The sequence below is a fragment of the Lycium barbarum genome, chromosome 5 (genome assembly GCF_019175385.1).
Source record: "Lycium barbarum isolate Lr01 chromosome 5, ASM1917538v2, whole genome shotgun sequence".
In the NCBI taxonomy this organism is placed as follows: domain Eukaryota; kingdom Viridiplantae; phylum Streptophyta; class Magnoliopsida; order Solanales; family Solanaceae; genus Lycium; species Lycium barbarum.
The window spans coordinates 57055701-57068932 of NC_083341.1; the positions used below are offsets into that span (position 1 = coordinate 57055701).

Here is a 13232-nt window from a genome sequence, read left to right on the forward strand (position 1 = left end):
ATTTATCTTTTTCCTCCTTTTTTTGACATTTTTCCTAATTTTTTTCATTTATGTGTTATATTAAAATAACTCAAAAGTCACTTCATTAACTCTCTTAATTGTGTTAAATGTGCTACGTTAAAAACTTGAAAATTCCTTTACTTTGATTCATTCCAACCGTAACGTGACAGGAGCTTGCCACTCTTATAATGTAACGTACTTTTCTACGTGAAAAGAGTGTAGTGGCAGAATTAAAAATAATAACCAACTCAACACTTCTAATATGCATAATTAAATTGAAAAGAGTGCAATGGCAAAATTAAATATAGTAACCGACTTAGCACATCTAATATGCATAACTAAAATGACAAAGAAAAGAAACGACATATATTAATTAACACATAAAGCTTTTAATTCTAATAAATTCATGAAACGTTTGGCAGATATCATGGAGAAGAAGAGTTTGTGTAAGTTATGGAGGTAGGCTATATAATTTGTGGAATTGTTGGGTCTCAAGTATTGCATCCAAGAAAATTCTCAACAGTCAAGACCCAGTAACAACAATTTCAGAGCAAAAAGGATCTCGTGAATGCTACTTGACAATGTATGTAGAAACGATCGTCAAATTAACCTATGTATGGTTTTGTTGTATATCTTTCTGCTTGTATACTTTTCTTCTTTTTCATATCTCTTAGTCATCATATTTTGTTAGAGGTACGTAGCTCTATTTTCCTCTAATTTTTCTTTTCTTTTTTATTTTTTAATTTCTCCTTTTATCCTATAAATTTATGGCTTTGACTTATCAACAATAGAAATTGTGTTTTTTCCATTTAAGTTTTATATGTAGTAAAATTTTAATTAAGTGCCTCATTATTTTGGGTAGACTAAAAGTCTAAAAGACAACAATTGTAAATATATAGGATATATACTCACGAAGGGACGAAATACATGATCACATGTACAGAGAAGAGTATTCAATTTGTTATGGAGAATGACAGGCTTAAACTGTGAGTGCATGAGTGCCATTTTTTCATTGTTGTGCTTCCGAAACTTCAATTGTTTTAATACGCTTTCTCTCTTCACAAAAAATGTGAAAACTTGTGGCGGTAGAGGGAAAAGTGTGTGGATCCAAGAGAGTGATTTAGGGTAAAAAATGGGGGTTTGTCGTTAAGGTGATGATCGATATCGTCAACTATCAAGAGGGATAATGATGTGTGTATTCAAACTATATAAGTGGCATTGTCACTCCCCGTTCCCTGCTACCCCATCAGGAAAACGAAATGGTGCAAAATTCTACTTTTTGTCTTTTCTTCCTATTTTTCTTAAAAGTTGTATCTTATTATAAGAATAAAGTCCCGATAATTTCTTAACTTTTCACATTCAGAAAAAGTTAAATATCACAATTACTACTTTTCTAATTCTTTGTTAATGCAGGAAAAACACGAGGTCTCAATTATTATAACTACTTTAAATTTTTCTTAAAAGTTTTTACTTTGTGTGTGGGGTTGTATTTTTCTTTTTTCTTTTTATTTTCTAGATATTTGTTTCAGGTGCCCTCGATGAAGTTCTCCATGATAACAAACATGTGGTTTGTTCATAGTATTTTCTTTGGTTGTTCTTTTTATTGTATTTATTTCTCCTGTTTTTAATATTATAAAATGCCAATTCCTTAATAGAAATAAATATTATTTAGCTAATACATATGTGGGGATTAATGCTATACCTTTATTTTACTCATCAACAATAAAAAAAGTTATATATTTTATCTTTTTACAAAATTTATCGTTATATGGTAAATATTGTCATCTCCTTGCTAGCTAGAAACAAATGGTTTAAGCTAAATATGAGGATTAAATTGGAGAAAACTCTCGGGACTAATGAATACAACATTACACAACTTTTTGGAAATATAAAATATATTATTGTAGAGAATGAAATAATAAAAGAACATTGTTACTTTAACACAGGTAATTATATGCAGACAATTGTGTATATATACAATTACTTTTCGTATTAAATATATCTTACAAAGGGATCATTTTTTCCTTAAGGGAAAAAAGTACCCCCCATCATACTGAACCTCTCTTTGTGATCGGGATGAGGAAGATGCCTCCCAGCTGGGGAGCGGATCGAATCGGAGTGTTCTTAGGTAGCCTAAACTATTGGAAATAATATGAGACCACCAAGGCCTCCCCAAAAGGTTTTGGCATAAGAAGATTCTAATAAACAAATATTTATATAAGCCGCTTATCATCTACTTTTCTTCTCTTTGAATTGATCTCGAGTCTTAGTGTGATGAAAAGCTAGAGAAATATAAACGAAGAATATATTTATATAATAAAGCTAGGCATAGATAAGGTGATGTGGCACCTTTCTATAACCAGCATTCCTATTTATCTTTTTTCTCATTTTTTTGCATTTTTTAATTCATTTTTGTACATAATCTAATAATTAAATGGATTAACAAAATCTTCATAAAGCCAATAGTAAGTAAATATCCCTTTGAATAATCAGCCCACGTATCGCATTAAAGCGCAATTAACTCTCAGATCCCACATACCTTTTACGAAGAAGCCCAAAAGTTTTCTAACGTACTAACCCATCAACTGAACATAAATCACATCTCTATAAATTTTCATTACTTTTGTCTGTCTTGCAGCAGTTACTATTCTCCTCTAAAAACAAACGGCTGTCCTATTAAATAACCAGACAAATTCCCACTTCTTATGTTTGTTCAAAATCCCAGTGAATCATCTTTTTCTAATTCTCCAGCCATTCAAAGAATTGCAATAAGGAAAGCTCGTGGCAATACACTACACTTCTGTTAAATCATCAGGACAATGTGCTCGATTTGAAGGTTACTTTGTATATTTATTTGAAATATTAAATCCCGTTATTTTGCGCAAATGTCTCAACGAGGAAGTGGTATGTTTGTTTGGTTATATAATAGATTAACTGGTTTGTTTGGTTATAACCTTTCCCAATATTTAGTGGGAAAATGTGAAGCAAAGTTGCGGAAAGATGATAACATATCCAAACTTTGTTTGCTCCTCTCCTTGCCAAGAACTATATTTTTTTTGCCTTTTCTAAATAATAAATAAAATATAAAAAAATTCAAAATATTTTGGTGAGAGCAATAAACCACTTAATTTTTCTCATTTTTAATTTTTGTAGAGTAATCAAAAGCGAAAAGTGCCAAAAAATGCTCGAGTATATTGGAGCTTTAAGTGCAAAAGAAGAATGATGTGAGTCCGGGGGCGGAGCCAGTAAGGGCCAAGGGGGTTCATTCGACCCTTCGGCGAAAAATTACACTATATATATATACAAGATGAAATTAATTTTTTATGTATATTTAGTAGATGTTGAACCCTTTTGGCTTCTCTGTTTGTGTACTTCTTTATATTTTTGAACCTCCTTATTTAAAATTCTGGCTCCGCCACTTCATCTCTTTGGCTGAGAAACACAATTATCTTTCTTCTCCTTTTCTTGAGTAACTTTATTAGTTATATATGTTAAATGTGCTTATGTGTTTTCATTCCAAAGATGAATGAAATGAGTATGGAGTCATTCAAATCCTTACAAAGTTTAACTACCCCAGTAATTAGTTATATTTAATTGTGATAAACTCATGTATTAAAAAGGGGCAATTTGTAGGATTGCTCTTGCTCGGGGTGGTCTTTAATTTTTGCCCCTCAAATTGGTGGTAACTTTTGCTCTTAAGGCCCAAATTCTATCTTGCATGAGCAGAGGCAGAATTTCTGACGTGCAACTTCTACCTTAAGGCTCAAATTGCATGGACAGAAGGCATAATTATGCCTTGCGATTTTTTTTATTTTTTTTTACTGAGCTGGGGTTCAAACCTACAATCTCGGGGTATTAGGCGAAGGACAAAACTTAAAGACCACCACTTTGAAGGGCAAAAATTAAAGACCACCCCAAATGAAGGGTAATCCGCGCAAAAAAAAAAAAAAAAAAAAAAAGTTAAATACGGAGATGAAAACTTTGGTTTTTTTTATGGTTAACATGGGAGAAAATACACAAATACCCCCCCCCCCCCCCCCCCCCCCCCCCCCCCCCCCGTATACTCGAATTAATTATGACGCACTCAACTTTTGCGGGCTACCTATTACCCCCTAGCCTTATTTTTCTGTATTTATGTACCCTTTTTCGGTTGACAACAACAACAACCCAGTGAAATCCCACATCGTGGGGTCTGGGGAGGGTAGAGTGTACGCAGACCTTACTCCTACCAAGGTAGGACGGCTGTTTCCGAAAGACCCTCGGCTCAATAAAAGCATAAAAATAAGTCAGATAAGGTTAAGAGAATCAAAGCGATATGAAATGAAATAATGCAAGCGACACAGGATAATCAAAGCACAGGAAATAATAGATAATAGCAGAAATCTGAGCAGAAGAAATTATATTGCGATAATGCAACTACTAATAAGAACGGAAAACGAGACTATCTACTAGCCTTCTACCCTAATTTGGGTCCTCCAAACCCTCCTATCTAAGGTCATGTCCTCGGTAAGCTGTAGTTGCGCCATGTCGTGTCTAATTACCTCTCCACAATACTTCTTCGGTCTACCCCTACCTCGTCTGAAACCATCCATGGCCAACCTCTCACACCTCCACACTGGGGCATCTGTGTCTCTCCTCTTCACATGCCCAAACCATCTCAATCTCGCTTCTCGCATCTTATCTTCCACCGAGGTCACCCCCACCTTATCCCGAATATGCTTATTCCTAATCCTGTCACTGCCACACATCCATCTTAACATTCTCATCTCGGCAACTTTCATCTTTTGAACGTGAGAGATCTTAACCGGCCAACACTCCGCCCCATACAACATAGTCGGTCTAACCACCACTTTGTAGAACTTGCCCTTAAGTTTTGGTGGCACCTTCTTGTCACATAGCACTCCGGAAGCAAGCCTCCATTTCATCCACCCTGCCCCAATACGATGTGTGACATCATCGTCAATCTTCCCGCAGCTTTGCAGAATAGACCCAAGGTACTTGAAACTACTTTTCTTCTGGATGGCCTGGGTACCAAGTATCACTTCCAAGCCAGGCTCCTGAGGTGCTTCACTGAACTTACACTCCAAGTCCTCTGTCTTGGTCCTACTCAGCTTAAACCCTTTAGACTCCAGAGTATGTCTCCAACTCTCCAGCTTAGCGTTAACTCCGCTACGAGTCTAATCGATCAGGACTATGTCGTCCGCGAACAACATACACCATGGCACCTCACCTTGAATTTGCCGTGTCAATTCATCCATCACCAAGACAAATAAAAACGGACTAAGAGTTGATCCTTGATGCAACCCCATCACAATTGGAAAGTGCTCTGAGTTTCCTCCTATTGTTGACGTGGCACAAAAAAAAATTGATGCCTAGTTGCACAGTGGACACTCTCCGCCACATCGGTTCCACGTCAATTCCACCAGTGCCACATTGGTGCCACTTTTCCTTTCTTTTTTTCATTTGATTTTTCTTTTATTAATTATATTTACACTAATTAACCATTAAACCCTCCTTTAATTTTATCTTCTTCATCACTAAACCCTTCTTGTTCTTTTTTTTCTTTTTTTTTTTCTTCTTCTTCTTCTTCTTCATTTGAAGAAATCATTCAACCCATTTTTATTCAACCCATATTTCTTTCTCCATTAACACACACATTCAATTTCATCATCAATCATAAAAAGCTTATTTTCAAGAAATCAACTAACTCATATTCTTCTTCCATTAACACATACACATTCAACCCATTTTCTTTCTCCATTAACACACACATTCAATTTCATCATCAATCATAAAAAACTTATTTTCAAGAAATCAACTAACTCATATTCTTCTTCCATTAACACATACACATTCAACCCATTTTCTTTCTCCATTAACACACACATTCAATTTCATCATCAATCATAAAAAACTTATTTTCAAGAAATCAACTAACTCATATTCTTCTTCCATTAACACATACACATTCAACCCATTTTCTTTCTCCATTAACACACACATTCAATTTCATCATCAATCATAAAGAGCTTATTTTCAAGAAATCAATCAACTCATATTCTTCCTCCATTAACACACAAGAAATCAATCACCCATTTTCTTCCTCCATTAACACACATACATTCAATTTTATCATCAATCATACATATATTTTCAAGAAATCAACCAACTCATTTTCTTCTTCCATTAACACACACACATTCAACTCATTTTCTTCCTCCATTAACACACACATATTCTTCGTGTTCTACAAATTCTGGGCAGCAACCATGTTCATCACGTTCTTCATACAGCTGCTCTGTAAATCCACCCCAAATACACTTCAATCTCAACCAAACAGCCCAAAATTTCAGTTTTTGAACTCCTCTCGTCGAGGCGGTTCTTTTGAGATATTACCCTCTCAAAATGGAGCTCGTTTGCGGCAACCCGAAATTATTGAGGTTGAGGTTTGAGCTTCAACAATGGCGGACAGCTTGTAATGTCCAAAATTATTGAGGTTGAGATTGAGGTTTGAGCTTCAAAAATCCAGCATTTTATATTGAGGTATTGAACTAAATGAAATATGTGAGTATCGGACAAATCAAATTGGTTGCAATTAGAACGCTTGTTGGGTGCCTTAACAGCAGTTCCCCCGTCATAGACTGGGCGTATTGTTAGCTTTTAAATGGCCTCAATTTTTTTTTTTTTTTTGACATTACAATCTAAAAATAGATAAGTCATGAAGATGTAAAAACCTCAACCTCAATAATAGATTATAATTTCAGGTAAAAATAGGTTTGAGCTTCACCAATGGTAGACAGCTATGTTCTTCATTGAAGAAGAAGATAATGGATTGAATGAAGAAGAAGATAATAGATATTTATGATTGATTTGTTGAAATTGAATGAGTTGTGTTAATGGATTGATTTCTTGAAATTTAGAAAGTTCCAACGTGGCGCCGATGTGGCACTGACGTGGCGCCGATGTGACGGAGAGTGTGCAACACTCTCCACTGTGCAACTGGGCAACAAATTTTTTTGTGCCACGTCAGTCAAAAAAGGATACAAAAATACAGAAAAAATAAAGTCAGGAGGGTAATAGATCGCCCGCAAAGATTGGGTACGTCATAATTAATTCGAGTATACGTTGGGGGGTATTTGTGTATTTTCTCTTCACATGGAGATGAAAAGCAGTAAGTTATAACCAAAACACAAAGACAAAATAAAAAAGGACAACCGGATGCACATAGCGTTAGTAGAGTCCAGAGACAAAATAAAAAACAATTGTAAATAACCTATATATATGGTGTTGTGTCTTTACAGATAGAACTCATTTGTGAAGACCGAAAATGCACATGGCTTAACAAAAAAAAAAAGTATGCATGGATTTGTTTTTTTGTTTCATGTTTTATATGAATCTTTTCCTATAATTTTTTTTTTTTGAATTTTTTTTCTTCTACATGTCTCACAATATATTTGTTTGTAATTTTTGGTAGTATAAAGTATTTTATATCCTTACAACTAAATTTATAATATAATACACGACCGCGCAAAACACGGGCAAGTTAACTAGTTACTAATAAAGTGGAATAAGACTTAAAATCTAATCCTTTTGGGTTTAGGATTAAATTTCAGTTTTTAAATATTATAAAAGATTAGTTTTGAATTTAAAAAGGTCTTTACTTTATGACCGCACGAAGCGTGGATAATTTCACTAATTTTGAATATTAAAGTGGGTGTCTTATTTAATGTTATCATATTGAATGTTAATAATACCTTTAATAAATGATTTTTTACCCATAACTTAAAAAGTATTTTTATAAATGTTTTACTCAAAAATTGAACCTCCCACTAGGGGTGGGCATGGTACTATATGAAACTATATTGAAAACTTCGATACAGTAATTTCGGTTTTTAGTTTTTAAAATTACTATACCATTACCGAATCAAATTAATTTGGTATGGTTCAGTATTTTTAAGTTCGGTTTCGGTATTTTGTGGTACGGTAATTCGGTAATCATAGTTTGTTCGACTTCGACTTTTACATATACTCATATATGACTTCGGCTAGTCAAGAAACGTCTCAATTATATCGTACTAACACCTTACACATGTAAAAATATTCAAAAGAAAGCACAGACATAAATCAATTACACAAAAAGGACATTTCAATCAAGATAGATTATTCAAATTCCAACATCTAAACAATTAATTTTGTGCTAATACTAGTTTATATATTTGTTATTATTATAACACTAATATTTATGAATTGTATATGTAACTATATACTTCGGTATGGCATATGGTATTCGGTATATTTTTTATAAATATCGAATACCGTACTGAATACCAAATTTTTTAAAAATGCATATCAAATACATAATATCAAAACCACAGTATAATTTTTTTTTGTTTTGGTATAGTAATCGGTATATACCGTACCATGCCCAGTCCTACCTCCCACAAAATAAAAACGTTGCAACTCTCACTTAACGCAGCCTATATAATGCCTTGGACTTTCATCTTCCAATGCATATCGTAAAGGTACAATTAATGGCAACCTTTACAATGCCTACTCAATGCATTGGAACTGAGCTTTTTTTTTACAGCTTCTGACTTTTGGACTACATAGTTGTGGGAAATTGAAGTAAATTAGATCCTTTATTTATTTTGTTAAATCGTGCTCAAACACCAAAAAGTGCACGGCTAATTAAGCAATTCTTTTTTCTCTCAAATCATGATCAATTGGAAAAATTCTCTTTAATTTCCCATAAAATACATCGTTCTTTTAATTTGGCATATCTCTCAACTCACCATTTGTGATGCACAAAACCAATCTACAAGTGACAAATCAGGTAGTTGATTTCTTTTCTCTATTATTTTCATAGAATGTTTTGCTAATTCTATAGCGGATCGTCTAAATTTATGAACTCTTTGATGTCTCGTTTTATTTCTTTTCTTATGTTTCTCCCTTCATAATTCTTTAAACCTCACTATTGTAATGTTATTTTCTTTCTCTTTCCCTTAATTTCCATATCGCCTTTTTAATTTTCGTTGGATAATTTGATTGCAATATGCTTTTTTTATTACTGTGTTTAATGTACGGATACATCATTTTCAATTGTGATTTTCATGTTCTTTAAGCATAACTTCCAGATGGTCATATAGTTGATTACTTAATCACACTTAAGATAACATTTTTTTGGTGCATTAGCATACATGAGCTTGTATTTTATTAGCTTTTAGAAAAATTATACATATGGTATAACATCAAAAATGTTTCGGCAAGTAAATATGTAGTAATCAGAAGCCATTGTTGGTGGGGAAAGTTGGAGATTGATCAAATAATAATCGTCAAAAGGTTCATTTTATCACACATAGTTTAATATAATTTATAATTATACTGTTTTTTTTTTTTTTTTAATTGTACTGATCAACAAGAATCGCACATTTCCAGAAACTAGTTATTAAAAATTTGAACATTAATTTTAGTTGAACCTACAAAGTTCGCCCTAAATTCACCTTTGCCGCCTAACAACATGAAACCATTCAATTCTAATTCACACCACATGAGACCCATTCAATTTTAGTACACACCACAGGAACATGCTGGCTCATATTCTTCCACCAAATTCACAAACTTATAAGGAGTTACATACTGAACTTCTCCATTCATTTGTAAACCAGACACAAACGTTAACAACTAAAACTGAGCCAATTATGAAGCCTCCAACTGAGAGACAGTTACATAAGGTGTTTAGTAAGCATTACCAGTTTCCATAGAGCTGTCTTTCAAAGGAGTCTCATGTTGCTGTTGTGGAACAGTTTGCATCACTGATTTCTTTTTCTCCTTGAGAATCACCTGTCTTGGCATTACTTCTAATAGAAAATTTCCACCATTCCATACTGATGCTGAGACCTTGAGTATTTGGTATAACAGATGCAACTTATATGACAGAAATATGGGCACTGTAAGTGCTGTAGTTGCCACTGTAAATATAGCCTGGAGCAGAATAAACATAAGCAACCGGTTCTGGTCACCAAGCAAACCGCTTAAACGCCACCATATGTTGTTTGCTTTTTTCGCTTTCTTGGACAGCTCCCTGTCAAAATAACAAGTTTCCAAAATTAACACTAATGTAAGAACACCAAACGGTGATGATCTGATAAATGATGAACCATGGTAATATTGACAGATGAATATTGAGAATATAATTATGTAAAAAAGTGTGTTCTCTCTGACAATTTAAGCTTTTAGATGAGATGGTCACACACTTCAATAATGAATACAAGATACACAGTATCAGCGTATCTAGAGTAGACGCAGTGGGTTATGTCGAACCTATTGTGTCCAATTCGGATAAGAACTGTTGAAAAAGTAAACTAGATTGATCCCAAGTACATATTTACCTAGTTCATGGATTAGAAAATTAATGTTAAGATGCATGTATGCTTTTATTCATGAACTAGGATTTAGCCAATAGAATGTTTAGAACTAAATTATGATAGCATAGGTACACGTTAGAAAATACCTATGCACTACAATATTTTATGTAAGTCTAAGTTGGTAATTAAAAGCAGATTTTCCTCCACTTGTTTTCAAGGAGAAAATAATGATTGAGAAAGCAAGTAGAGTGAAGTAAAGAAGAATCATTTCCTCCATTGTCTAAGAAAGAATTTGAGTGAGCGATTGAGGGTGCTTCACCTCCCTAATTTTCCAACAAGAACAGAACCCGCAGTAGAATTCTGAATCCACCATTGTGACAAGTATGAAGAGAAAAAGAGGTACATAGACAAAGATAGGCTGCCAAAAAAAGACATAATTACCTGTAAGAAGTCATAACTTCAGGGTCTCGTAAGAGTCTCTGTCGCCGTAGAACCTCTACAATGAGATAATAGAGTACTTGCCAGAGAAAGTAAGCAGCTAATGGAACAAAAAACAGCCATTCCCAAAGGTAGGATCGGTTTTCTACATAAGGCCATGACGCTCTTTTTGGAGTCCCTTCTGGATGCATAGCTCCAAAAAACTCAGGATCCCACCACCGTATTGTGAAGAAAACCAACCCTGAAAATCGGAGGTAAATTCAAAACTAGACAGAAATTCAATAAAACTGATAATGCAGAAGATTGGTATATAGTTCAAAAGCATCAGGCGGGTACAATTCTAGCCCAAATCTACTTCCCAGGCAACAAAAGTCTTGTAAAAATCTTCCAAATCTGCGAGTCAAAATTTGTATTTATCTTTTTTTCTTTTTTAATTACTACATAGGGGAGGGAGAAGGGAAAATGTAGAAGAGGATGCTATCTATGGGGTTTAATTTGGACATTCCTCCTAGTGTATGCGGGTGCTCACCAAGTGAGGTGAGCTGCCCTCAAACCCAATGTCGAAGTTCCCTTCAGCGTGCAATGATGATCTAATATTCGAGCATTCTACATAATTTAGCGGCAGCCGCAGAACAACCAAATATATAGATAGGATCTCTACCTGGCTTTAAAATATAGACTTCAAGATGAAATGAGGATAACCAAGACATGGGCGGAGCCACCTTAGCCGAAGGGTGGTCAGGTGCACACCCTTCGCCGGAAATTACGCGGTGTACATAGGTTAAATGTTAGCTATTATGAATATATATTTAATTTTGCACACCCTTAACACAAGTGAGAAGAAAATTTGCACACTCTTCCCCAAATTCCTGGCTCCACCACTAAACCAAGACATGACTTAAGGCATTCTAGAAGAACTTAATTTACTATGTGACAGGAGATTGGCGCTTAAAATTAGGAAACAAACTTTTCGCCCAGACGAAAAGTGAAATCCAGTCAAATAAGTATCAAGTACTGTAAAACAAATTTGGGAAAAGAACAAAAATAAAGCAGCAGCAACATTACTATAATAACAACAACATACCCAGTGAATCTCACAACGTTGGGTCTGGGGAGGGTAGAGTGTACGCAGACCTTACCCCTACCTTGGGTAGGGAGGCTGTTTCCGGAAGACCCTCGGCTCAAGAAAAAGCATAGAAAGGTCAGATACGGGCAAACAAATCAAAGCAATTATGAAAATGAAAACAATGAAAGTAAATAAGCCATTATAAACCAACAGATACTCGCAGAAATCAAGAGACAAGAAATTATAGAGCAATATAACTACTCATAAGAAAGGATAAACGCGACTACTTACTAGCCTTTTACCCTAATATGAGTCCTCCATACCCTCATATCTAAGGTCATGTCCTCGGTAAGCAGGACATGCGCCATGTCCTATCTAATCACCTCTCCCCAATACTTCTTCGACCTACCTCTACCTCTTCTAAAACCGTCGCTAGCCAGCCTCTCGCACCTCCGCACTGGGGCATTTGTATCTCTCCGCATCACATGGCCAAACCACCTCAGCCTCGCTTCCCGCATCTTGTCTTCCACTGAGGCTGCTCCAACCTTGTCTCGGATGACTTCATTTCTAATCCTATCGCTCCTAGTGTGCCCACACATCCATCGCAGCATTCTCATTTCCGCCACTTTCATCTTCTGAACATGAGATTTCTTGACTAGCCAACACTCTGCCCCATACAACATAGTTAGTCTAACCACCACTTTGTAGAACTTGCCTTTAAGTTTTGGTGGCACCTTCTTGTCACACAAAACTCCGGAGGCAAGCCTCCATTTCATTCACCCTGCACCAATACAGTGTGTGACGTCATCATCAATCTCCCCATTTCCTTGTATAATAGACCCAAGATTCTTGAAACTATCTTTCTTCTGTATGACCTGGGTGCCAAGCTTCACTTCCACGTCAGCCTCATGCACTATATCACTGAACTTGCACTATAATAAGGCTCATAAAAAAAAACAAATGCAAGCAAGACAAACCATGGGAGGACAACTGGTATGCTTCAGATTATCCTTATACACCATTTTCTTTTCACATTATAATTATACACCATGTCCTTTATTCTTTTGCAATGAAATACTCCTCCAGAAACAATCTTAGTTTTGACAAAAAGCAGCTTTAGTTATGTAACGAAAGATCGCAAAGATTATACTCCGGGGCCAAAGAGTGAGAGAAACAGAATCCCAAAATGGACAGTCCAACACGAAATTCGACAGAGGTGAACAAGCTACAGTACTCGACTCATATCCCTGATTTTTGCTTACTCTCAAACCACTGCCATAATGGGAAGACATGAGGGGATTCAACGAATATTAGGCAAGACTACTTTTAAATCAAGGCACTCTCTTTAACAGCAATGAAAGTTC

At 35.2% G+C, this 13232-nt stretch overlaps 1 protein-coding gene across 1 annotated transcript; it reads right to left on the reverse strand.

Annotated features, from left to right (window-relative positions):
- Positions 1-9266: 9266 nt before the first annotated feature.
- Positions 9267-13150, reverse strand: LOC132642482 (glycerophosphocholine acyltransferase 1-like). Its single transcript, XM_060359648.1, has 3 exons — positions 11887-13150; positions 10806-11043; positions 9267-10081 (listed from the first exon to the last, which is right to left on the reverse strand). The coding sequence occupies exons 2-3, from the start codon at positions 10991-10993 to the stop codon at positions 9736-9738; spliced, it is 534 nt and encodes a 177-aa protein (XP_060215631.1). The 5' UTR covers positions 10994-11043; positions 11887-13150; the 3' UTR covers positions 9267-9735.
- Positions 13151-13232: the final 82 nt, after the last annotated feature.